Source organism: Brienomyrus brachyistius, chromosome 11, assembly GCF_023856365.1.
Source record: "Brienomyrus brachyistius isolate T26 chromosome 11, BBRACH_0.4, whole genome shotgun sequence".
Lineage (NCBI taxonomy): Eukaryota > Metazoa > Chordata > Actinopteri > Osteoglossiformes > Mormyridae > Brienomyrus > Brienomyrus brachyistius.
Window position 1 is genome coordinate 13,626,738 of NC_064543.1, and position 27,555 is coordinate 13,654,292.

Sequence of the window (27,555 nt, forward strand, 5' to 3'; positions counted from 1 at the left end):
GAACAACTTTTACGATCGAATTACGTTATTCACATATCATCATAATTTATCCAATGGTATGTACTCGAGGATGAAGTGCGTTTTTACCTGTATACCAAATAAAGAAGCGGGGTAATTGTCACGGGTGATAAACCAATAGAAAACACTTCCGGTAGTTCGTTTCATCCAATCAAAAACGAAGGCGTGTAATCCGAGTTTGGTTCCGCCGTTAACCAGCTGAATATCCTAATAAATTTATCAATAATCTTATGTGCAATGCTTGGAAATACTTCCTATTAGATGTTGATTACGAAGTGCACAAGGATCAAAACATAGATCTAGACAGCATATCAGTCAGGTTGGTGAGTCTGCGGCAAAGTGGCCTGTGACGTGTTAACATTAGCTAGCTAGTGGCTAGAGATCCTCATTGAATATCCATAGAAATAAAATATTAAAACTTATTTGCAGTGGTGATCAACAGCAATTTAAGATTATTTTTCGCGCGCGTATTTTCCGTACGATAAATAAACATGGACTGTAAATTGCTGCAGAACTCTTTTTATTAGTATTTTAATTTTGGTTGTCTTCCGTATCACTGTTATCTCAAATGTACGATTCCCGATTACTTTGACAGACCTGTTTTTGATCTGTGAAACATTTAAACCGAGGTAAAACAGGGAAAATAGAAATATAAATATCGTGGTTTCAAAAGCAGTGGTGTGCAAAAAAAATTAATGTTAACAGGAGCAGCGCTGAGATGAGGGGTGCGTTGGTTCTTCTGTGCGTCTCTTCGTTTGCCCTGCTGGTCAGTGGCACTCTGTCGAAAACAGACGCAAAGAAGTCCTCTAAAACTCTGGAGACGGAGGTGAGGATATCTGACAGAGTTAGAAGGCATTTGAAGAATTCCTCTCTTTATGAAGCTCTCTATTTGACGTGTCATCATGCTTATGTAGATTATAGTGCAGTTATAATGTGTGGGATTGCGTCCAGTATATAAAAATCGAACGAATAACAATGAAAAGCAAGGGTTCGTTTCGTAAAGGCTTAGAGTGCTTTTGGTTGCACTTGCACTTATTTAAAACGTCTGGATTTTTACTGGGCAGCAGGTGGTGCAGTTAACAAATATGGTTATCCGAGCCGTTCTGCCGATGGTTGACTGTAATTCTGACTGTCGGTATAAGCTAATCGCGGGTATTTTCCCATCTGTGGGTAATGCCGTCTGATGGGCAGTGTTGGTCCTGTCTCTGTGACAGACGACGCCAGCGGACCGTCCTGTGCAGGAGCGAGGACTGGTGGTGTCTGACGTCCAATGGAGGGACATCGTACGGGAGGAGAAGAGATACTGCCCAAAAACTACGGGGGTCCGCAACTTTCAGGGCACGGTGCTGGGGTACATCACACCAGTGAGTGCGACTAACTAGGGTCCTGCTATTCGCTCACCTCAACCGCTGAATTACCGTCCTACTGTGTCCTTAACTATGGTATTTTTTTTAGAATCTTACTCAGTCACTGTAGGAATAATATGCTAAACACACTCCCCTGGTGATGAGCCTGTTCAAAATAAATTAAAGGAGCTCAGATTTGTAGGAATGTGTGCCTTTGTGTGTTGGGTGGTGACCTGCTTGATGTTAATGGTGGGGGGGGCAGTGAACATCAGTATTCACACGCAGAGCATCCCTGTCCAACAGTGGAATTCGCACGGCTACGACGTCACCAAGCTGTTCGGGCCCAAGCTGAGCTCCGTGTCCCCCGTGTGGCTGCAGCTGCGACGTAGAGGACAGGAGAGCTTTCACATCACCGGGCTGCAGGACCACGACCCCGGTGACCGCAGCGCACACACACATTCCCACGCCGGCAAGCACGCTCACTATTCACACAGCGCTGTCTTGTTGCCACACCGACGCCCACAGGTGCACATCCCAGCATGCTCCGGCGGCTTGATTGCCTCGCACGCCTTTTGAACACCGCGGCACATCTGCACTCCTAGCTCTCCCAGCGGGCTCAGCTGGCACATCACTCAACTGCGGTGCCAAGACTTTCTGCGATGTCGGTGTTTCAGACTCACGGGATTTTTGCCATTAGTTTAGGATTCTTTTCTCAACGTGTGAAAGCTGCTTCCCCCTGGGAATATCATCCCTTAGGTCCCCATATGACCACGTGAAATTCACAGGTTTCCTCCTGCGGACATTTACATTTATTTATTTAGTCGACACTGTTGTCCAAAGCGATGTACAAGAGAGGATCGTAGAGCAGGGACAGCCAGTTTGAACCAGTGACCTTCACATCTATAGGGTCCCCATACAACAACATAAGGCCATGTGACAAAAGCTGACACGTGACTTCTTTCCAGGGTGGGTGAAGGCAGTGAAGAAAAGCAACAGGAAGATGAAGATGTGTAAGTCTTTCTGTTGACTCCTGTACTCCTTGGATCTCTTGTTTATATGTCAAACTGGAGAATCATTGGGACGTTGTTTCCTGGTTGCATCAGATCTACCTACGGTATTTATGTTTGCATGTATGTGTGGGCAAGTACTATATTTGCCATAACAACTAGCTGTCGTTGCTGCTGGAAGCAGGTGGTGATTCGAATATCTATTACGGTCTGGTCAGATTCCCTGAATGGCTTCCACCAACATAACACATCTCTCTTACTCTCGCTCTCTCAGTACCCCGCCTGCTGTTCGATGGCTGGTCCTACCAAGACTACATGAGCGTGCTCGATAGTGAGGACGAAATCGAGGAGCTGGGCAGAGAGGTGGTGGAGGTGGCTAAGGTACCCCCTGATGAGATGCCCGTCCGTCGCAGGCCACACACACACTCAGAGTTACACACCCAGTTAACCTAACTAATTGGACTGTGGGAGGACCTGGTTCTGAACTCTCAGTTCTGGAGGTGTGAAGGAACAGTTCTGCCTACTGTTACTACTCTGCTGGTGCCTTTTCTTCATCTATTTTTAGCATTTTCGCGTGCCTCCATGTCTGGTACAACCGGGGTATTAAGAATAATATGTAACAATACAATTAATTTTCCGTAGGCTGGTACTGAATGAAGTCCCTAATTTAATCTATAACCGTTGTTTTTAAATGATGTATTTATGTGGGTTTGGGCCGCAGTAGTCTTGAGGCAGTGTGGGTGTTCAGGGCAGGTATCAATGTGGTCGAGATGCTGGGGTTTGCAGCCGTGCGGCACCACACTGAGAGTCCTCCCCTTGGCTGCAGGCGGAGGGATTTGACGGCTACGTCCTGGAGCTGTGGAGTCAGCTGGGGGGGAACAAAAGAAAGTAAGTGCCTGACAGCCTGCCCGCGTTCCCGCTGAAGTGTCATCCTACGCCTCTGTCTTGTCTGTCTTTTACAGTTTCTGTGTTGTTATTATTAGTAGTATTTAATTTCCCGTGTGAATTAATGTGAAGCGATGTACGATTTACCTCTATTTGCCTACTTCATCCGTTGCTATGTGTCATATTCGTCATTTCATCTGCCTGCTTTTGCCACCTTAATTCGCAGTGGCATTTGTCTGCCTCTCTGCAGTTGTGTGTGTGTGTGTGTGTGTGTTGTGTGTGTCCGTTTTTTGTGTGTTTTCCCACGCGTTTTTTTTTTTTCCGATGGCACTGGGTTCTGCTTCACGCCCCTGTCAGCCAGTGGCAGTCGTACACACTGCGTTGCACTGGAGAGCACTTCCAGACTGGAGGAAATTTGTCTCGTTCTAGCAGCCAAATCAGCATAGTCCAGAATCAAACTGTAAGGAGGGCTTCGGGGACCGAATGAATCGGAAGGGATACCTGTACAAGCTTAACATCCTAGAATAGACCTTTTGAGAACTTTAATACAGTACTTAACGGTAACTGCAGTGAACCAGCTTTTACGTTACTTGTCTATGGCCTTCAATGGCGTATTTTGTTACAATTCGCATTTGCATGTGTTTCCTAGGGAACTGGTTCACCTGGTGACGCACCTGTGTGAGACGTTGAAGGCTGCGAGGCTCAGCTGTGTGCTCGTCATCCCTCCCCCTGTCTCTCCAGTGTAAGGCCCGTTCCTCTGTAGCCAGGAGCTTCTGTGTGCTTCTGGCAGATTGTCTTCCGTTAAGCCGATTGGCTGGCGGTGCTCCTTATCCGCGCTGTGCCTCCACCAGCTCCGGGCAGCCTGGGATGTTTGGGCGTGAGGAGTTCCAGCAGCTGGCCCCCGTGGCGGATGGCTTCAGCCTCATGACCTACGATTTCTCCAATCCCAGCAGGTCAGTTGTTCCCACCAATCACAGCTTGCTTACCTGGTTACTACATGAATCGGAGGTACTGATTCGCTGACTCAACAGTGCAGAATGAATGAGCATCCCCTGATTTTTTTTTTGTAAACGAGCATGAAATAGAGGATACAGCTATGAAAGATATTACTGCACAATGACCGACAGCAGGAACAAGCAGAGAAGCAGCGGATAAGCTCTTTGTTCCTCTTCCTGTATCCCCCCTTAGGCCGGGCCCAAGTTCACCCCTGCCCTGGGTGCGGGACTGTGTTCTGCAGCTGTCCCCTCAGACCCAGTGGAGGCACAAGATTTTGCTGGGCATCAACCTGTACGGTTTGGACTTCTCCAGCCAGGGTGGAGCTGAACCTCTGCTTGGGGGCAGGTCAGACCCACAAAGGACGTGCACTATTACCCAGCAACACAGATAATATCCACTGCCACACAGCGCTGGAGAAGTTACTCACAAAAATAATGCATTACAGACAGAGTTGGAAAGTTCAGGTCCAGAAAGTACAAATCCAGACCGTGGTTTTGAGGACTCTGTGATTGTAACTCCTGATCAGCTGGTTGGTTGAAACAAAACCTTGGTCTGGATTTGTACTTTCTGGACCTGAACTTTCTTTGGTGAAGCAAAAAAAAACCAGTATACTGGAAGAGTGGAACAGAAACATTCCTCTGGTGCTCAAGTTCGTTGTGTGTGTGTTTGTTTGCACTGCCTTTTCGTGTCCTGTCTCCCTGAGCGAACAGCCTTGTCTGCAGTGCCATTCAGCTGACACGTAATCCCTGCTCTGCTACGTGGACAGGGAGGATAGGGAGTCTGTTTAAAGTTTCCTGCTGCGGAAGGTGACGTCGCTGTTTACTGTATGGTTTGTTATTATTCGCTGAAGGTTTCGTGTCACTCTGGTACTGACCTGCTGATGTGGAGAGACGCCCAAGGTTCTGCTAACAGTTATTATTTGCTGTCTGCCTGCTTGACCATTATGAGTTATGCAAGACATGGTATTTCATAGACTATTAAATGTTCTTCAAAAATGCTTATCAATTTACGCACATATATAAATGTCAATTCAAGAACAGAAGAAAATAAGGAAACACTTTACTTGACGGGGCACAAAAAATATAGTATTATACTATTAATTCACCATAAACTAAGTCTTCATTACATACTGATCTCATGTGAATTCATCGTTATTGAATTGTGACATTTTATCTCAGGCAGTTGCTATGTTTGTTACTGTTTTACTTGTAATTCCGTAAAACTGAAGGAACTACTGAAGGAACAATTCGCAAGTGAAATTCTGACCTCATGCTTGTTCATCATTAATGAATTGTAACGCATCTTTTCTCTCAAGTAGCAAGTATATTTGTTCATGATTTGTTCATAATTTATACTTCAGTAGCAACTGGGTTATTACTAAGTATTTGTGCCCCGTCAGGTAAAGTGTCACCAAAACAATTTAGAATCTGTTCCAGTAAATGAATCCTTCAGCAAAATAACCCACCCATAAGTCAAACATAATGTGATGACAAACAAACAAATAAATAATTGGATAAACAGAAAACAAAACACCATACAATGCATTGTTAAACACTGAAATGTTTATCTGCTCGCAATAGCTACAGAGCTTGGAATCGTGGCTGCATGGATGATACCACCAGCCTGCATCATTAGAATCGTGCGACATATCACTAGCCTAGGAAGAGGTCACAGTTCACATCCGAGTGTCCATCACTATTACACCATCATAAAGTCTAAATATCATAAGCTGAATGATCATAAAATGAGGAGCATCTGTACTGTAAATATGGTGTCTGGATCAAACACTGAATGGGATGTTCTTTGGTAAGGCATCACCTAGAAGATTGTGTGCAGATTTGGTCACCATACCTTAAGAAGGACATTGCTGCCTTGGAAAGGGTCCAACTTAGGGCTACGAGAATGACTCCTGGTTTTAGAGGAATTTCTTATGAGGAGAGGTTAGCTGAGCTGAATCTGTTTGGCTTTGAGCAAAAGAGACTAGGAGGGGACATGATCCAGGTATATAAGATTCTAACAGGATTGGATGCTTTTCAGCCTTTACTTTAATATTAGTTTAAATACTAGGACTCGTGGCCATAAGTGAAAATTAGCGGGAGAACATTTTCAAATAAATTTGAGGAAGCACTGCTTTACACAGTGTGTATTTAGAGTATGGAATAGTCTTTCTGCTAGTGTAGCGCAAGATAAAACCCTGGGCTCCTTTAAATCAGAGCTAGATAAGATATTAACAACTCTGAGCTATAAGTTGAGTTCTCCCCAAATGAGCTTGATGGGCCGAATGGCCTCCTCTCGTTTTTAAATTTCTTATATTCTTATGTTGCTGTTCACCAGACACATTGCTGCCAATTGCATGCACACAAAGTTGTACCAGTATTAAGCAGAGTGATGTCACCATTTTCACTCTCTGCGTAGGTGGGAAAATCACTTTACATCACAACGTCAATGGCTGAGCAGCGCCCCTTATTGAGGAATCAGCTCTGGGTTCTAATGTGAATTTAAACCAGCTGTTTGCACACGAGGCGAAAGCTGGACGAGAGCCAGGAATACACCAGCTTTTTAAAAATGTATTACTGATCAAACAGGAATGGAGGATCAAAGCTGTCCAAATAAAACAAAATGAATGGTTCATTATTAAAGAGAATGATTAAGTAAAAGACTGCATAAATAAATAAAATTGGAAAAAAAAATAGAACTACATTGTGAAAATGGTGCATAAGATGTTAAAACAAAAACATTTTACATCTGAATTAATGTAAGAGTTAATCAAAAATAACTGTAAATCAAAGAACATTAAGAAAATGTACACAGGTATATTTTCAATTTGATTATTTCCTCATTTATTTTCATTGATGTATGTAATTATTTATTAGCTGCAGCATAAAACATTAAGTTTAGACAAATAAGACCGTTGTGGGTAACAGGGTCGAGCTCAGTAAGTAAAGACGCTGAATAAGCAGAGGACGGCCTCCGCAGCAGCCCTGTCCCTGAGTCTGTCCTTTATGTCCATATTCAGTCACCTCACACCTTTTAATGGTCTTTGCTGCAATTGCTTGCACGATGAGTCACCCACGTGTCCGTCAGGTATAAATGCCTATAATTAAAATCTCCTTTATGAAATCCGCACTCCCCCCCCGCCTTGACCCTCCTGCCCCGTACAGCTCCTTTCGCTCCCGTCTTTGACAGCCGCGTGAAGTTTTAGGTGCGAGAGCCGCAGTCTGAATCATATTTAAACCAGCATTTGCATAATTTGTTTGTGATGTTTCCAGAACGTATTGTTGTGAACTTATTGGTGTATTTTGGGGGCTGATAATTAAGGAAAGGATGCAAACATTTTGTTTGGATTCCGCATGAAATAATGTACTTTTTGACGGGCTCACAGTTTCATTAGTCTGTGTGTGTGTGTGTGTGTGTGTGTGTGTATGTATGTGTATATACAGTGTATATATAAATATGTATATGTGTGTGTGTGTATGTATGTGTATATACACTGTATATATAAATATGCATATGTATATGTGTGTGTATATGTATGTCTATATATAGTGTATATATAAATATACATATGTGTGTGTGTGTGTGTGTGTGTGTGTGTGCAAAATTGTTACCGACTGATTCATTACTGCTTTAATCCTCCATTTGCTGCAAATCACAAACTAAAATAATCAATTTGCCACATAACCCTCCACGCTATGCCTCCTTCCTTCTCCTTTCACATTCTGCCCTGCAGGCATCTCAGATGAACATTTTTTTTCACCCTCACTCTCGTTAGCGAGAAGATGGCCAGACGTTTAGCATTCATATGAGTCTGGGTGCCGAGCGATCAGAGGGGACAAAATGGCCCTCTGATGTACGGCCGGGGGCTCCTGACGAAATATCCAAGGGGAGTCGAATGGATGAATCCGCAGCTAACTGTGTGTGTTTATTCTGTGAAATAACAGGCCAGCCCAGCTATCTTTTTGTCAGGAAGTGCATTGGAGCAGCTTGGTCGATTTTAGCTTTGCTTTAACCTAGACAGAACTCTGAAAGGGGTCAAACCCAAGATCTCTGTCTTGTGCCTTGAGTTGTGCTTTTTGTTTCCAATGCTGAAGGCAGAGGCCTTCACAGAAAATGAAAGATTACAGTTAATAACAATAAAAATAGGAATGCTGAAAAGCTTTTTATACTTGCATAAAATGAACCCATCATTTTTGCTTTTGCCCATGGATCACTTACCTTACAAGTATAATGTAAACAGGAATGCACCGTTGATGTGTATAATAACAGTTGGAGGATGTATCAATAAAATGAACTGGAACGGCCTGTAATTCATAAACTGCAACATGTTGGTACACTGCAAACTACATGACAATATATTTGCTGATAAGCCGTAACCCGTACTGCCCTGCAAAGGCAAAACTCACTACCCTAACCCTACCAAAACAGAAAAATGACTGTTGAGTGTTTTGACTGTCCACTTGGACTGCTCAGTTACGGCAAAAAACAAAAATGTTCAGATCACAATTATTTCAAACGATTTCTCGTTGACTTAAAGCATGCAGTTATGGTGTTTTGCCTTAGTACAGTTGTGTCTAATCTCCTACTTTTGGGTTTCTTCGCAGGTACATCGAGCTTCTGAAGGAACTGAAGCCGAAGTTGGTATGGGACGAGCAGTCGGGGGAGCACTACTTTAGCTACAAGAGGTTTGTCTCGCCTTTTCAGGCCTTTATAGCAGACATACTACACTGAACAAAAATATAAACGCAACACTTTTGTTTTTGCTCCCATTTTTCATGAGATGGACTTAAAGATCTACAATTCATTCCAGATACACAATATTACCATTTCTCTCAAACATTTCTCACAAATCAGTCTAAATGTGTGATAGTGAGCACTTCTGCTTTGCTGAGATAATCCATCCCACCTCACAGGTGTACCACATCAAGATGCTGATCTGACATCATGGGTAGTGCACAGGTGTACCTTATACTGCCCACAATAAAAGGCCACCCTGGAATGTGCAGTTTTGTCTCACAGCAAAATGCCACAGATGCCACAAGCATTGAGGGAGCGTGCAATTGGCATGCTGACAGCAGGAATGTCAACCAGATCTGTTGCTCGTGCATTGAATGTTCATTTCTCAACCATAAGCCGTCTCCAAAGGCGTTTCAGAGAATATGGCAGTACATCCAACCGGCCTCACAACCGCAGACCACGTGTAACCACACCAGCCCAGGACCTCCACATCCAGCAGGTTCACCTCCAAGATCGTCTGAGACCAGCCACTCAGACAGATAATGCACGGCCCCATGTTGCAAGGATCTGTACACAGTTCTTGGAAGCTGAAAATGTCCCAGTTCTTGCATGGCCAGCATACTCACCGGACATGTCACCCGTTGAGCATGTTTGGGATGTGCTTGACCGGCGTATACGACAGCGTGTACCAGTTCCCACTAATATCCAACAACTTCGCACAGCCATTGAAGAGGAGTGGACCAACATTCCACAGGCCACAATTGACAATCTGATAAACTCTATGCGAAGAAGATGTGTTGCATTGCATGAGGCAAATGGTGGTCACACCAGATACTGACCGGTTCTGAGTCCCCAGACCCCCAATAAAGCAAAAAACTGCACATTCCAGGGTGGCCTTTTATTGTGGGCAGTATAAGGTACACCTGTGCACTACCCATGATGTCAGATCAGCATCTTGATGTGGCACACCTGTGAGGTGGGATGGATTATCTCAGCAAAGCAGAAGTGCTCACTATCACACATTTAGACTGATTTGTGAGAAATGTTTGAGAGAAATGGTAATATTGTGTATCTGGAATGAATTGTAGGTCTTTAAGTCCATCTCATGAAAAATGGGAGCAGAAACAAGAGTGTTGCGTTTATATTTTTGTTCAGTATATGTAAGGGTAATGCACTCCAAGCCACGCATTATACATTTATGAATGCACGGCTGTGCAGGCAAAGAAGCAGCTGAACTAAGTGCAGCATTAACCTGCTTATGAAGTCAGTACGTCGTAGCCGCTAACCCTACGCCGTAGCACACCTCCGCAGAAATGTAACTCCAGGTGTCTGGCTGTGGTCTATGATACGTAGCTAATGATGCCATAGATTCAATGCAAAAATATAAATCAGCCTTTATTCTTCGGTTATTACACATTTAACTTACAGGTTTGTGCATAAAGAAGACATATGTAAGTCTATGTTCATTTTAAATTGTGTTCTGCTTCTGGAATTTTAAGTAACGTTAGTTAGAACTAAAGATTATAATAGCGCTTTTGGTGTGATTCACCTGGCTGGCACTGCAGGTGCGATTAATGGAATTAACGACACTCTCCTGACCAATCAGATTCGAGAATTCAATGACGCCATGGTGTGAAGGGTCTTTAAACCACCACTCATCATATAAGGGCCACTTGAACAGATAGTAGCAAAGCCAAGCTTGTGTTAACCTTTTGGGGAGACGTAATATAAAATTAGAAAATATATGAAAGATGTTTTGGGTAAAGTGGCAGCTTAGCTTATTGCTAGCTGAGTGGGTGGGTAAATGCTAAGAGCGGCTCCGCGCTGTTTGAGCTGAGAGCCTGTCGGCGACGCTGGTCGCCCTGCTGTCCCTCACACCGCCGCCGTCGGCTTTGTGGTTGGCCGGAGGCACGTGGGAGCCATGGGACGCCCTGTCAGAAGTGAGTGATGGCGGCTTTGTGGATATAAGCATTTCTGTCCTTCACAGAACATTGCTGATGAAGTGCTTAAGGTGGCCTCATTCTTAGTGCACAGGTATGTCACTGTGGCTTAGCGTCTGCAGAGAAATATGACCTTAAGTCTGCACGTGGCAGCCGGAGAGATTTTTTGCTCACCGCATTGATGTCAGTAAGAAACACTTGTGCAGTGAACGTCCCCCCAGACACGAGCATGGAGTCCTGTTTCCCCAGGACCACTGGATTTCTCGCAGTGCAGAGCCTAAATCAGTGGTTTTTAGTGGCAACCTGCTGGGTTTTGCAGGTGCTTCTGTGCAGATAAAGTAACGTGAACAATCCTAGGCTCCAGTACAGGGTTGCCAGGATGAGACATGAAAACCACTGATCTAAATGCAGGATAAATACTCAGAATCTGGGAAACAGTCTGTGAAGATGCTCATTATACAGCTTACAGTAATTACATATAGGGGAATCATTTAATCGGTCATTTCAGTCAGTATGAGAAAAGGGTAAAATGAAAATGAGTACTGAGATTCCCTTTTATCTCTCCATCCATCCATCCATCTTCTAGCTGCTTTGTCAGGTTTGGGGGGGGTGAGGTGGTAGCACTGGGGACAGGGCTGAGGTTTACTGATGTTGGTAAATCACAAAGCATATACATGCGTGCATACTGTATACACACACACACAATCTTGAATTACCGGGTACCTCAGAGACCACAGTTAGGCAAACTGAATGTCCATGTACTACTGGAGGAAAGCAGATTACCTGGAGGAGACCATGTCACTCAGGGAGAACCTGCTCCACACACACTGTGCGGAGGCGGGACTGGAACAGAAGAGAGAATAGAACCTGCTTCCCAGGAGGCATCAGGCAACAGCGCTGCTCCCCACCGAGCCGCTGTGCTTTCCTGCATTTTCGTCTGATTATTATTGGTAGGGTTATGGGTGTTATCATTACTATTATTATTGCTTCAGTGGGCAGCTCTGTGACCCACTCTTGCAGGGTAGTGATTTCTGTTTCCTCCTGTGGCCTGTTTGTGTGGGGTTTGCATGTTCTCCCCGCGTCGGCCTGCCGGCTCATCGGCGCCCTACAAAGGATAAGCCGCTATGGAAAATGGATGGAGAATGATTCGCCGTGTGAAAATACAACCGGAACTGGTGTATCGCTGAAGGAGACGCATCTGAGGACAATGTGCTAGTCTGTGCGGCTTTGTGACCAGAGCTGACTGGGGTTAATATAAATATAATAAATATAAACATTAAGGCAAAAAAATTTCACGAAAAAATGTTTCTCTCCGAAATCCCAGGGGAAGCTCGGCCAAGCACGCAGTCTACTACCCGTCGCTGAAGGTGAGCATGGAACGTGTCGCTAGTCCTGTCTGACCTTCTGTATGTCTTTGTGCCCTTCTACAACTGCCACTGTGTTCTGGTCGGGTGCTGCTTCTTTTCCCCCCTTGTACCACTTCCACCCCCTGCTCAGATAAAACCATTTATTTCTCTGCTTTTAGTTCATCCAGCTGCGACTCTCCTTAGCCTCAGAGTTGGGGACTGGAATCTCAATGTGGGAACTGGGACAAGGACTGGACTATTTCTATGACCTCTTGTGACCAGAAGATGGACAAGGACAATGTACCGATACCCTCTGCTCTGATCTGATTTTACCTACGGAGAGTGGATGCAAGACATCGCAACTTGGGTCAAGTCAATCAATTGATCTTCCTTCAGCATGTCAATAAATATTATTACTTAAAGGACAGGTTGCTCCCCAAACTGTACTCCTGAAAGCTGTAAGTTGTGTGTGTGCGTGTGTGAGAGCTCTGTGCTCAGCCCCCGATTGCCCAGTGGTCACAGCTGAGCCATTGATTGTACATGGATCTGCAGAGTACTGCTGGTGCCCAAGTTAGTGAGATTAACCTCCTGCAGCTCCAGGCTTGTGGGATGGATTGTTGCTATTCTTCCCTGTGTCTGATCTCTCCTGGTCATTCAAAAACCAAGGAAGAATTTGCTTGCCACACAGGTAGTAAGAATTTATTTTGGAAATTTATTTATACTTTAATAAGGTTTTGTTTACATAAATATGTTTACATTTTTTCAGCCCCAGTTTAGTAAAGATTCTGAGAAGACGGTACAAATTTTACTTTTTTGTCTCACACAAACATCTCATAGTTTCTAGAAACATCCAGCGGCTTGCGTTTTTTTTTTTCTTTTCCCGATGTACACGTGTACACGCATCAAAAGAGCTACAGTGTGCTACATCATTGATCGGCAGCCCTGGTCCTACCCTTCTCCTATCCATCTGGTTTATGTGCTATCCTTTTTGGAGAATTAGACACCTATTGTTCTGGGCAATTAATTTGACAATAGGAAGTGATAAGTAAAATGAGCTTGGTTACGGATTTCTAGTACCAGGGCTGATGAACCTCTGAGCTGGATTGTGCAGTGTGTTTGGGTTGGGATACTCTCACGTGGAAGAGAATTAAATTTTATATTGGACTAAAACCTATGAACCAAAGCAAACTGGCATCATTCAGAAGAGACTAAAGAATTGTAATGTCTTCTTCACCCAGAGTGTGGGAAACAATAGGGTTTATGGGGACTATGAGAGTTTAATAAGTATACAAGTGGTGTGTGACCTGATCTTGAAGACAAAGGACTGTGGTGTGCCTTTCAACATTAAAATGTGTTTTTTGGTATTACACCCTCAGAGTTTTAGAAATATATACAAATAGCTTAATCATAATCAGTATAAAATCATGAAATAATCCTCAATAAGTGTAGCAGGAAAAGGGATTTAAAAAATGTTTATACACCTGTTGCTGTCTGCTGACCACAGACGGGCCACTCAGTCACATCCTGTTGTACCCAATTTGCCTCTAAAACCGTGGCAATTACTGTGTAATGCCATTGTATCTCATAATTTATTTACACATCTGCGTAATAATGACAGTAATTGAAGTATGGCTCAGGGTTAAAAAACCCATCGTGTCCCATTGCTAAAATTCATTTCAGTACTATTCAGCTGCATAATTTCACATGAATTGTGCATGAATGGAATCATGTTGTGTTCCGAAGCGGAGCTGTTGTTACTGTAAGAAGCTGCAGAATGACATAGGGCTTGTTAACGCCTCTCACTAATAGAAAGCACATCCATGCTATGAACTTTTAATGCATCTATATTTGATTGAAACTGGAGTGAATTATTAGCAGACTGAAAAAAAGGAAGATGTGGGAGAAGGGAACGTAAATCCGTGTACAGAAGTCAGGAACGACAACAGTGTTGCGCGCTGGGCCTCCAGCAGCCTGTATAACATATGCATGTTGCTTCATTAACTGAATAATTGTCTGCCAAGAGCCTCTAGACAAACTACAGCATTTCCTCAACAAGGGAATCTGCACATTTACACGGGCTAACAGGGCCAGATGTCGCTAGTCTTAAATATGGTGGTCATGACCTGGAGGTTCGTGCAACGTGGGTCACTTAATATTTGTCCCTTTCCCGTGTTTTGTGGAGCATGTTTTTCCTTAAATGCCAAGCAAACGTGGTGGAAATCCTCTATCCAGGATTACCATTTTTACGGCGGTAAAATCAGTGACCTGTCCTCTCCTGTGTCGTCTAAAACTGGAGTGTCAAGGCCAGCTTATCGCTGAAGCTCAGATGTAAACTGAAGTCGTATAGGTCAAACCTCACCTGCTATTTCAATAAAACAGGCTCTGCTTTAAAATTATTCTGAAATCTGAAGCACTGCAGAGTGAGCTGCTGTTTCCCTGTCTGCTCTCAGCCTCTCTCACTGTAACACGGCGCAGGATGCTGACTAATCATCTAACCTCACAAATGCACCTTGTCTTGTGCTTCCACTTCTGTTTGGCCTTGCAAGTCTAGACTTAAGCTCCTATGCCCATCGCGCTCCATCTCCTCTTTGTTGCCTTGGGACCATCTTTCACGTCCCTGCATCCTCACCGGCCTGCATCGCTGAAAGAAACGGCTGAATATGCTGCAATAATTACATCTAGTTCAGTGCTGCCAGTGTCTTCTTGAAGCTGTAATGACTATTCATGGGGGACTGGCTGTCCTTAGAAACACGGAGGATCTGGGGAGGAAAGATGTCAGCCTCGCAGATTTCAGATGTGGCCGACCTGTACTTTTTGCCTGACATGGCCGATGTGCCACATCATTAGGTTTTTGTCCAAAACTTCGAACGATACGCATAGTATTAGGTACAAAGTAACCCCCTTAGAAGCATATATGCATATTCTACAAGCTGTAGTTCTCTAAAAAGATTTTGGTCATATTTTACTGTTATGTATTTTAATCAGTTTAATGGCCCATACAGGGCAGCTATACAGAGCATTATTTTTCAAATCTCTCTCCCACCTACCTGAACCAAACCAAACTCTGTCTGGTTCTGCCAGATGTACCATTCCAGTGTATTATGGGAAAACGCAATGTGTGAGCTCACGGTTCTGTTCCAGCTGGATGATCTGATGATAAAATAAATGGCACTTAACAAAATACGTATTTCTTAATGAAGGACAATCTTTACTAGGTGAGTCCAATATTCAGTTAGAGGTTTGATTACCTAACTGAGAGGTCGCAAAGACATCTTTCGGTTATAAAATGGTATTTTAATGGACAGCTCATTTTAATCAGGTGATATAATTGAGACTGAATTATTCACTTCGATCATTTCAGTTTGTGAGAAAACGGCATATTAAGCATTGCTCATTAATTTGAACTCTTGGCATGGAGCTGTACAGTAAATGTCAGCCTATAACGATCTGGATGTTCAGTAAGCTGGATTTAATATTGCTATGAGTTCTTCTCTGTGCTATCTGTAAAATTACACCAGCATTGAGTTTGGGTATTCATATTTATTTAAATATTAATATAACTTCTGTTGGACCCCAGACAAAATCCTTAATGTCAGAAAACAAGTGAGTTTAACCTAGCTATGTTCAACTCAACAGAGATTTCACTTGGTTCATGTAATGAAGCGAAGGCCCATATCACAGCATCTACATGTCACTTGAAGTTATTGTGGTTCTTTAACAGCAGAAGCTGACTGACATATGGATGCCATTCTGAGCAAGCGAACCCAACGAACACCAAAGAGGACATGAAATGAGCCTTACAGAAAAGTCCACTTGATGTGGCATTTGCCTTTGTGGGTCACCCATATCCCAGCATGCCCCCCCGTCCATGAACACTCTTGGAGATCTAGGCGTAGAAGGTGTTCGTTTTCTCTGCCTGGCAGAACATGGTCATGGAGAAGACCAGACCCAGGACCTGCAAGCAGAAACATACCGAACATCATCAGTAGCTGGTCCAATTTGAAGCGATGCTCAGACTTGTAGATACAGTACATGTGTACCTAGAAGTTTATTGTGTCTGTCAAAACTGTTCACTTGTTAAGCTTTTATCATTTTTTTAGAGCACGGTAGTAATTCCTAGCATTGAAGAATATCTGCATCATGCAGCAGAGCTCCACAAGTGACTGGTGGTCATACCTGTGTCAGGGCTGTGCATAAGGCAAAGATCCACAAGACCACCAGGTTCTCCTGCAGCCAACCCTTCACGCGCTCGTAGCAAGGCTGTGGGTGAAACGGACACGCACACACAGCAATCAGAGGCAGGCAACACACACCTCGCACTTTATTCACACCCGCGGCTGAAGCGTACATAAACACGGAACGTGAGGGATCGGAGCAGATGCTCAAAAACAGGACACGATAAGAAACACACACGACACAACGCAGAGCAAAAAACGATGTCTAGGCGTGATTTTTAATTGCCATAACCACCACGCCTAATAAAAATGTTTTAATTAGCATAAGCAATAAAAAAGTCCCAACCACATATTGTACTCTTTATATTTAAGTGGCTATTTTTAATACTTTCCCAAGAAATATTTTTACGTTTATATTAAGAAAAAACTACTCGTGAGTAAATAAATACTGGATTGCTTCTTAAGGTGCTTATTTAAAGCATGACTTGAAAGAGCTGTGGTTTAATTAGTACTGTCAGCGATCCTGTGAGTTTCCCATTAAATTAATGTTGAATGTCTCAGGTCTGAGCAGATGGACTGGGTCCCTCCTTGTTTGCTATGCACAAGTATCACGAGGACATTATACACAGAATTAATCTAAAATCTGTTTCGTACTTTAATTTTTATTTCTGAAGAGGGAAAAAAAAACAGAATCAGTAATAAGCCTGCCCTATGCACCGGATTTTAAAATTTAAATATTTTCTTCTTTTCAAATTCAAAGGGAGGCAATGTGGTGACGCACTGGGTACCACTGACAGCTGACACTTCCAGGCTTGTTTGCATGCTCCCTTTATGTCATCTGCCTCCCCTCTGTGTCCTGGCCTCCTACCGCGGTGCAGAGATGTGCAGTTAGTTGAATTAGCATCTCCCATTTGCCTTTAGTGTATGCTTGCGATTGCGTGCATGTCCTTGTGTGATGCAGAGAGCTAGCATCCCATGCAGGGTGTACCCATGGCTCGTGCCTTCCACTGCCGCTCTGCTTCCCTCTACGAACCTTCACTGGATAAGCTTTTGGAAAATGTATATATCATTTGATGGATAGAAAATCAAAGGCAAGGCTGAGGCGTAAAGGAAACAGTAAGGCCTTTGGCGAGTGCAAGGCATGAGTAGACTGCCAACTGCATATTGTCTGTATCTGCTAATACCTATGCACCTGTTTCAAAATAATGTAGGTTATATTTTCACTTGGGACTGAAAATAACTGATTGGGATATGTAGTGTGGCTTTACAAATTCTGTTTTCAAGCTACAAACAGCTGTTGTTGACAGTGTGTTATAAAGTGGGAGGTATGGGGTTATTGTGCAGAAAACTATTTCTGATTTATTTAATCTCCGATCGTTGGAGTCCCAGGAGAGATGGTCTGCACAGGCTCAACTGTCAGATGGAAAAGTAACTGGAAGTAAATTTCAATAACATAATCAGACAGCTCCGTTGTTTCCAAATGCTTCAACTTGGTGAGGCTCGATGAATTTATAGAGACTGTTTGCTATCGAATGAAATCTTCTGAACTGATAAATAAAATTAATTATGTTGACTAAGAAAAACCAACATCATCAGCACATTGAATAAGACCAGTGTATTATTTTAACACAATATAAACGTATATAAACATAAGGACGACGCGTGGACCTGCTGGTTAGGATGCTGTGCTCGTGATCGGAAGGTCACTGGCTCATAACAGCCGAGTGATATTACCGTTGGGCCCTTGAGCAGGACCCTTAACCCCAGTTACTCCAGGGACTGGCTGATGTGTTTCACTTTGAATAAAAGCGTCTGCAAAAAAAAAACTACCGTAAATTGTGAAAAGGAGATCTTTGATGCCCCAACCAGAATACTGCTGAGCATGGGAGGACTGGCCATCTGGCATATCAGGCATTCTCCCAGTGGGCCAACGGGAATGTGGACTGTCAAAACTTATCCCCCAACCCCGACAAATTTTATCTCCAGGGGCGTAGGAAGTGGGATGGAGTTTTCATTCATCCCTCGCAATAAACAGATCTTTTGTTGTGCCCGCCTCAATATCAGACTCTCTCGTAGGCCACGGTGTATCTCACCGCAGTCCACCAGGTTCCAGGGTTCTCCAGGCCGCAGTTGTCACTGTACTCCAGGCAGCAGGAGTCCGGGACGCGGGTCATGTTGTACACCTCGAACCAGTCCGTGTGATTGGTCACTCCGCAGCAACGGAACTGTGGCACACACACACAGCACCCACCCCAGCCCAAGACAGGAACTGAGTAACAGCCACGTTGGGTTTTGTCAAGCCTTCCCCAAGAACAGAAACACACCGCGTACATTGCCCGTCCGTCGCACACACACACACACTTCACTCTTCACTCTTTTCCTCTCCACATTTAAAATTTTTTTCAATTTCATGGTGTCTTACATCTGACATTGTTAAAGCTGAGACTATAATGAAGAATGCTAAAAACAGTGTTACCACAGATAAGGAGTAATTGGCTCGGCATACGAACAAAACATTTTACTTTCAAACAAGAAGAATAACTGTTAATAAAGAATAATGGAATAAAAATAGCATAAGGGTAAACCTGCTTGTAAAATGAAGCATGTACAATATTTTACAACAGGTTTCTCCAACAATGCATATACGCAATATATTTTATCTGGGGTATATGTCTTACTTAACAGCAGGCTGGACTATATTGATCAGTTAATAGCATTAAGATTATTTTTTTCAAGAAATTCTATTTCTTGTGTCTGACAGTGCTAAAATTGGGTTGTATATTTGTTTGCTGTAATGAAAAGAGATCTCATTTGTTACACGGTGACTGAGCTTGTGACACGTTGAAAATCAGGTTTACAAACCCGAAGTCTTTCAGTGGCTGTGTAAATGTGTAAAGCCATACATCTGAATTGTTATCCATACTGACAGCTTGACAACTCCATCCTCAAACTGAACCAAATTCTCCGTTTTTTCTGCTCTGATTTCTCACTTCCGTCGCTATGACTCTAAGTACTTCATCATTAAATATGTACAGTATTAAGCTGAGCGACTGAATTTGCATAAATCAACTGTTCCAATAGATGGGAGGCTCCCACATTTTAAATTTGCTCCAACACTGGGAGCACCAGCTAAATCACTGCATCTATGGCATTCATCAGCCGGCCTTCGTAAGAAGTGCCCTTTAATTGACGTGTTCTAATCAATGTACCTGATATCTCATGTCTTTATTACCTGTATTTATGTGATTTTTATCTTTTCGCATTTTCCTTTTGCAATTTTGTTCTTTGTTTTTGGTCTGTGTTTTTAAATGTCGTTTTTAAATGTACTTTATGAATAAATTTGACTTTTGACTTGAGGGAGACCTGTACGGTACTCACGTCAGTTTGGACAATACTCCAGGCATTGGTGAGGCCCACGTTTCCCTCCGTGCCAAAGAGCTGAAGTCCCTTTTTGAGGTCCGACTGGGCGTAGTGATCTATCTACAGCAACAGAGACCACAGGTCAAATGTTCAACACACTCCAGAGGACGTTTCAAGTTCACTACTGCAAACATTGTCATTTTCATCCTGTTTGTTTTTAAGTCAACAAATGTTGGTTTCAAATGTACTTTATAAAGAAATTTGACCTTGACATTTGACTTTAGTGACATCAGGGAGACCTGTTCAGTCATCACTCCAGTTTGGAAAATACATTTTAGACATAAAAGAGGCAAATGGCAGTATCACTGCTGCATTGCACCTTCAGGACTGGGGGGGTCATTTTGAATGTGGTTTATAGGACAGTACGGTAAGTAAAACATGAAATCCATTGTGGCTTTGTAACATGAAACTGTATAATGAGCTGTTAATTCTTATTTTCCTGTGCTTAACATATGATCCTTTATTATAAAAAGCGTTTTATTCATTTTTTTAATGTAAAAAGCATTTTATTCATCACTCTTCTTACAAAAACAAGTAATAATGGAACAAGGGTGGACACTTCAGGCCTCTGTTCCCGGACTTAGTCCTGGGACCAGGAGGAAACGGGTGTTCTGTAAGTGTGTAAGCCTGAAACTGTAGCGGTTTGCTTCAATGTGTGGTTGTTGTTCATGGCTGTTTACATCCCTGGAGCCTCCTTTGTTTCGTACGTCCCGCCTGGCCTAGAGATGAGGGCATGAGTGAGCAATGCTGGTCTGAGGGGGGTGAATGAATTCTCTTTCCCCCGGAGCCTGGGCCCAACAGGACAACAGCATCAATAATTCAGCAGTGAGTTGGGGTGGTTGGGGGAGGGGGGGGGGTTGCATTGGGACGTGAGGTGAGTTAGGAACAAGCAACGGAAACTAAGAGCAAAGACAAGGGGCATTTAAAAGCGCAGAGGGCGAGCTACTTCCATACTTCACCGCTCAGTGGACATCTGGCAGGAGAGCCCGGGGAAATGCCTTGTTTTGGCGTGATTATGTCACAGTGAGGAGACCATTAATAAGCACTCAAAGAGAAGTGTGCATCTGCAAATTAAATTCCCCCGTCATCAACCTCTCTCCTTGGCAGAGGATGCAGCACAAACACGGGTCTCTGGCTCACCCCTCCGCCACGCAGCAGAGAGCCATCCAAACTAGCTTGCACCGAACATGTGCGGATTCCCCATCTTTAGCATAAATTAGCCATGCAAATGTAGCTATGCTGGCCTTAAGTTAAAGGACACTCCAGTAGCGCCCCTGAATTCTGCTGTATGTGTAGCACCAACCCTGATGGCCAGTAACCTACATACATTGGTCTCTGGGGCCGTTAGTAATATCGCACACTGTTTACTGCAGGGATGGTGCCTGCTTGCCTGCCTCGATTCCAATTTGATAGACTGTACCACCGAACCCTTAAAAATGTGTGCCTGTTAGTGCATTAAGCCATCAGCCCAATTAATCCAAATTCGTCCAGGAATATGGACATTTAATGAGGTTAGTAAATGGTCACCTTCGGAAACGCCATTTTTGCCGACTTTGATTAAGATGCGAAGACCGAAATGATGGCTATTGAATCCGTAAAATGCTAACATGGGCCGAACGGCTAAAATGAGACTCCCCTGCTTTTTTCACCCTCACATTATCCCACCGCTATACGAAACTGGGCGTCAGCTGACGGTCGGCTTTCAAGCCGCAGTGTTACACAGTACAGAGGGGCTGCTGGTGACATCATACTAGAGGAAAAGGCAATATACTTCAGAGCTTTAGAAACTGTTGAATATGACAGTCCCTGCATTGTTAATGCTAGACTCCGACAGTACATACCCTGTTATTACGAGGTTATGACAGTGTACATAAGAAGTAAAATATAACCCAGCTGTGCAGCTGCTGGAAAATAAACCATGATGATAGTAATGATGTAGAGCAAATGTATTATTTTTCCACAACTGCTCAGCCCGAAATGATTCATTCCAGCTATACCACAGTCGCTGATTGTTCATTGATTAATTTAGAATGATGATAAGCTTTGGTGGAGCCACTGCCATTCATTATCATTTCAAGCCATGTCACTATCCTTCTCACCCAATCAGTGCTGGGTATATACTCACGGTATTAGGGCAGAGCCAAGGCTACAGGAGTGTATACAGAGGCTGGGCTACAACAGCACATATATTATTTGCCTACTGATCAATCATACACATTCGATTCAGTTTGTTTTCATGCAGTGCTTGTCCCATTATAGTTGTTATTGTGTGCTTAATGAAAAATACAGCAGCTTATTAGGTCATCAGATTAGGTACATCGTGTTGCCACTGGTTCATTTAGTCATCAAGCCTTCAGAATTATGTGGTCACTGGTGCATTAGTGCAGCCGTAAAGTAGACTGGGGCAAAACCACATGCCCCGGAATAGAGGGCTGTATACACACTGTGAGGCATCAGTCTGTAGCAGGACATACAATGTAGGTTACAGCACATCATGCATTGTCCACAATTATGCCTGGGTGTCAATTTAAGTGATGTGAATTTGATCTACAGAAACCAGTAAATGGAAACTATATTAAACTGGGAGGTTATCTTCGGGACACAAAAAAAATAACCAACAATAGGGGAAGTTTTACATTGCATAGATGGATCTTTGCTCTGCAAAATTGACATTTCTACTGAGATCCCTACTCTGAGAAGGGGCTGGGGGGGCTGTATCCTTACCTGATTTTGATAGGCAAAGAAGAGGATGATAGAGAAAATCTCCAGCAGAAAGATCAGGAGGAGGAGAATGAAGAACTGCAAAAAAAAAAACAGAGGAAGTGAAGGTAAGTTATGGAGAGTGAAGGAAACACTCTTACGACTGCATTGAGTGACGCAGTCCCAGTACAGGATTCCTCTCGCCAATGAGTTGCCCTTGCTTTATCTGCTCCAAGTTCAATTCAAATCAAATTCACTATTTACTGTAATGCATTTCCCTCAAATCACTGAAGTACAGAAAAGGGAATGTTTATTTGGTATGGGGCAAAAAGAGTCATCAGTCTAAAACATTTAAATTGATTTCACTAATTGATTAATCAAGATCGTTTGGAGGAAGTTTATGCAGAAGCACGTTCTTGTGAGTAATGAGCTAAAGACCCCGGTATTAGAGTATTTTAAATAAATCATTATGAAGTAATGCCAGCGCAACATTTTCCCTTTTTGGTTTTAGATGGAGAGCACTTAATGCGGAGAGAGAGAGTAAAATGTGCACAATGAAACAGGAAGAATCAAATGAGAGCTTTGCCTCTTAAACAGGAAAGAAGCGGGAATGACTTCTTCTGACCTTTCGTTTCATTTTCATTAATTATCCTCTTGGCAAATTTTTCCAAATCCAACATCCCATAGTATACAAATGTTCACTTGCCCATTATGGTGCTGGATATTTACTGAGAGAGCTCATGCAAAGTGCCATTTCTTAAGGGCTGAACACCAGCTGCTCTTACATTTTGCTATATACTACTATTACTACAATTATCCATTATCTCTGCCACTGCCTTTAAGTTCTACTACTCGGCAATTAAAAGGGTCTGGAAGTGATTCACAATGAGCCAGATTACCCAAAAAAAGCAACTTCAGATTAAATGATTGACCCTAATAAGGTAATATAAAGGGGCTGCATGGTGGCACAGTGGTTAGCACTGCTGCCTCATATCCCTGGGAGCAGGATTCATGTCATGTCATGTGTAGAGTTTGCGTGTTCTCTCTGTTGCTATGGGGCTTCCTCCTGGTATTCTGGTCCCTTGTCCCCAGAGTCCAAAAACATGCCGAGGTTAATTGAGGTGTGATTGGTGTGTGAGTGTGGCCTGCAATAGGTTTGCACCCCATCCTGGGTTGTTCCCTGCCTTGCACCATAGGCTGTGGATCCCTCAGCACCCTGAACAGGACAAGGTGTTACATGGATGGATAGACAGAAGATAATAGATGTAACTGGATGGAACCATATAGCAGAATGGGACACCCCTATACTACCCAGGCCTGCCTGACATCCTGTAGGCCAAGCTTCTGTTGTTAAATTAAAAATGGAGGGCACCGACTACACTGTAAAACCACTTACTGTGCTGAAACATCACTAAACCCACTTTAACAACCTGGCCTCTGGCTTTACAAATAAAATACTGCAAATGCAAACTCCGCTGGTTTAAGAAAGCCAGATTTACAGATCCTCCTCCCCCATTAGTTTTGTTGGGGGGGACTAAAGTAACACACACAAGGAAGACCTGCTCCTAATTCCAGGCTCTTCATATCTTTCATTCTCAGATCTTCCTCGGTTGTGGATTTGTCTCCTGGGTAGAGATAGTATGCAGTTGGTTTAACTGCAAATTGCATTGGTTTCCCAAGGCAGTATTATAGATTATGGACGACCCCTCTGAATCACAACTTTCCCCATCGCGGTTTTGATATATCATGGTCTCAGCAAAACACTTCACTTGAGGGGGCACCAATACGTAGCAGTAACTCAGTTACTACTGAAGCAGAAATCATCAGGAAATATACTAGCTACTTGAGATAAAAGATGCGTCACCATTCATTAATGATGAATGAACATGAGATCAGTATTTCATTTGTGTTTTTCGTTACTTGTTCCTTCAATAGTTCACAAAGGTTTACAGAATACAGTAACAAATACACTAATTGCTTGAGATAGAAGATGCATCATAAATAATTAACGATCAGTATGTAACTAAGATTAAATACTACATAATTTGTGGCCCCTCAAGTAGAGTGCTACCGTTTTGTGAAAGCCGCAGACGACAAGCAAAGTCCAGCAAAGGACACACAAAATGTTTAGTAACTGATAAATGCTTCGCTTCCAAAAAATTTTGCACAGTTTTTCCAGATTGCTGGAGACCTGCACCCCTAACCCCCATGGTGCGGAAGGGTCAACTGTACTCCATTAAAGGCTGAAATCAGCGATACGAAAAAAATCCACAAGGTCTTACCTGTTAACTTGGTTACACAGAGCGAAATATCTGACACTTCCAAAATGTGTGTGACCCACATCCTGTCTAAGCACGTTATATTGTGCCATAGATAGTCCTGGAATTATATATAATATGAAGAGAGTGTTACACCTTATAGGTCCTACATAGAGGTATACAGCTCTTGATATAATAGTGGGTGGAAGTGTCAATGTAGTTGTTCCTTAATTTCTGCAATTTTGTGAGATGAGATTTACTCCCACTATCCAAAGTTCCTTTCCATTTACCGCAGAGGTCAGATGTTGGAGCTGGGAATGACGTCACATCTGAGTTAACCACGTTCCAGCACAACAAGTCAGAAAGCCATTTAGCAATACCAGTTCTAACCATGTTTCTTGTTAGCCATTGTTAGCAATACCAGTTGATAACAACTTATTATGTGGTTTTGTGAATACAAACACCGTAGCAATATGCCTACAGACAGAGGCTGGACAGTACTGTGTGGTGAATTTGATGAGACACCAATAGGACATGAGCTAGCAAGCAGCATATAACTACAGCTATCATTTCTGTTGATGAAGGGTTTAGTAATCTTGAATTCTGAGCTCGAGGTTGTTGAGGTTCTTCTAACTTTCCGAGTCCAGCTTCAGGGTGCGATTCAATTGCAGAAATTATGCCTTCCCAGTTCGAATGGAACACAGCATAAGAGTATTGCAACTTGAAGGTGAAACAAAACCAGAAATGATACAAAAGAAACAGAAGTCTTACTCATTAGTCAACTCAATTGATACAACTGGAAGTGTCTCACTGATTCGTCTATTCAATTATATAACAGGAAGTATCTCATTGGATAGAGTCTACTCAAGTGAGACAACAGGAAGCATCTCATTGGATAGAGTCTGCTCAAGTGAGACAACAGGAAGCATCTTATTGGATAGAGTCTATTCAAGTGAGACAACAGGAATTGTCTCACTGATTACAATTTACTCAATGATACAACAGGAAGAGCCACACTAATTACAGTCTATTCAATAAATACAATACAAAGTGTCTCACTGAATATTGTCTGTATTGGGGTGAAACAATTAATCTGTTTTGATACTGCTATTAATGAGGGCGAAATCTCCCTCAACCATCCAGCAAACGCAAGGCGTTTCTACACACTGCAAAGCGCAGCTCTTCACTGCACTTCCTGCTGTGGCTCAGCTGCCTCTCTACGAAGCTTTTAAAATAATTCATAAATTATTTACACAACAGACCTGTAGACATTTCCTTACACACTCTGCCTTCGCTTAACCTTTATATGTTTTTAGTGAGATAATGTTTGCCTCACTGCAGGAGGACAGGCAGGCAGCCTGGGTACTGAAGTCTACCGTAGCCTATCTATCTGCAGACTTAACAAGATCTGACAAAAAGTAAATTATGTATATTATCCAGAAATGTTTAATCTTTTTCCCTCCTAGTTTTATTTGCTCATTCTGCTGAATTACTGCTAAATGCAGCTATTATACAGTATTTCATATAGTATCCTGATTGAGTGGCAGTGTGCCTGTGACAGGCACAATAAGGATTGCTAATCAAGACTGATACAAGGTGAATTACTTATTATGGGAATGCTTGAATCCACTATTAAGTATGATTTGTGACCCTCACATAAAAGCTCATTTCTATCCAGCAGTATAAAGACCAGGTAAGGTCTTGTGGTCTTGGATCACTGGCCATTTCAGCCACATCTAGGCAGGGTATTAATCAGCAAGTTGGCAATTTGCTTTATATGACTCACTTTAGCATTGAGAAAATAATTAAATAGTTTGATAATTATTACGCGATAAGCTACCCTTCCTACCCTGAAAATAAGCTCAGAGAACTATTCTTATGCACAAAATAGGAACTTTATTTCACAAAGCACACATTCACATTAATTTCATGAAATCAACTTAATTAAAGGTAGAATTTTCTTGTATTGAGTAAGAGGTGGGTTTTCTGCAAAGTGGAAGTCTAGTTTAATCACAATGATTCCCTAAACCTGCCCTTCATTATCACAAAATATATAAGCTGTTGGTGTTCTGGCTGATCCTGAGTATCATTTCCTGTATCACTTCACCCCTGCAGTGCACGCCACAGCTGTGATCCACTTTATTAGTGTGCTACTGACGCAATGGCACTCACTCTTAATCAGTCCTGTAGAAACATCTAGAAGGATGTTCTGAATAACTGGGCCTCATTGTCCTTCTGATTGAATTCAGGCCATGGTTTTACATTTCATAATATGTTTTTGTTAAATGTAACTACAATTAATTAATTGTCCGATTAAAGAATGTTGAATAGTTTCAAGCCATCGAACAACAAGGTAATTAGATAAACAGTAATTGATTTATCTTTAGTCGAATTAGCTAATTTAATTTGCACTATTTGTTTGGGGAGGGTTACAAATGAACCAAATCACGTTAAAGGGACGTAATTTACATTTTTATTAGCATAGAATGCACCGGTGCATTGTAACCATCAACAGGTTTGATGTCTTAATACGCTTTTAAAAATGTGAATAAAGATGCCATTTGTAATTAATTTCGGGATAATGGGTTGCCAAAAATACCACCTGGGAAGCCCTAGTGCAGCACATACGCCAATCTCGAAGAGTCTGTTGCAAAAATATCCTGCAAGGTGAAGTGTTCCTGCTGAAATAAGAGAAATGATACGAAAGGAAAGCAGCAAAGAGCACAGCCC

At 42.7% G+C, this 27,555-nt stretch overlaps 2 protein-coding genes across 5 annotated transcripts in view; one reads left to right on the forward strand and one right to left on the reverse strand.

Annotated features, from left to right (window-relative positions):
- The first annotated feature begins 151 nt into the window (after nucleotides 1-151).
- chid1 (chitinase domain containing 1) lies at nucleotides 152-12,697 on the forward strand. 2 transcript variants are annotated; one of them, XM_049030378.1, is made up of 13 exons: nucleotides 153-337; nucleotides 724-844; nucleotides 1,233-1,382; nucleotides 1,668-1,800; nucleotides 2,330-2,374; nucleotides 2,646-2,752; nucleotides 3,198-3,259; nucleotides 3,906-3,998; nucleotides 4,108-4,209; nucleotides 4,445-4,597; nucleotides 8,854-8,934; nucleotides 12,251-12,293; nucleotides 12,452-12,697. In XM_049030378.1, exons 1-13 carry the CDS (start codon nucleotides 249-251, stop codon nucleotides 12,548-12,550), a joined length of 1,278 nt encoding a protein of 425 aa, XP_048886335.1. In that variant the 5' UTR covers nucleotides 153-248; the 3' UTR covers nucleotides 12,551-12,697. The 2 variants fall into 2 exon arrangements, with proteins under 2 accessions (XP_048886336.1, XP_048886335.1); XM_049030379.1 differs by having other exon boundaries at nucleotides 152-844.
- Nucleotides 12,698-12,966: 269 nt separating this feature from the next.
- The window catches only part of tspan4a (tetraspanin 4a), a 43,103-nt gene continuing 28,514 nt past the window's right edge, over nucleotides 12,967-27,555 (reverse strand). For all 3 annotated transcript variants that reach the window (XM_049030381.1, XM_049030382.1, XM_049030380.1), the window contains 5 exons: nucleotides 22,592-22,666; nucleotides 19,826-19,927; nucleotides 18,541-18,672; nucleotides 16,449-16,532; nucleotides 12,967-16,227 (listed from right to left, as the gene is read on the reverse strand). In XM_049030381.1, coding sequence (XP_048886338.1) covers nucleotides 16,159-16,227; nucleotides 16,449-16,532; nucleotides 18,541-18,672; nucleotides 19,826-19,927; nucleotides 22,592-22,666 — 462 coding nt within the window. In that variant the 3' untranslated portion in view covers nucleotides 12,967-16,158. The remainder of the gene's footprint in view (nucleotides 16,228-16,448; nucleotides 16,533-18,540; nucleotides 18,673-19,825; nucleotides 19,928-22,591; nucleotides 22,667-27,555) is intronic.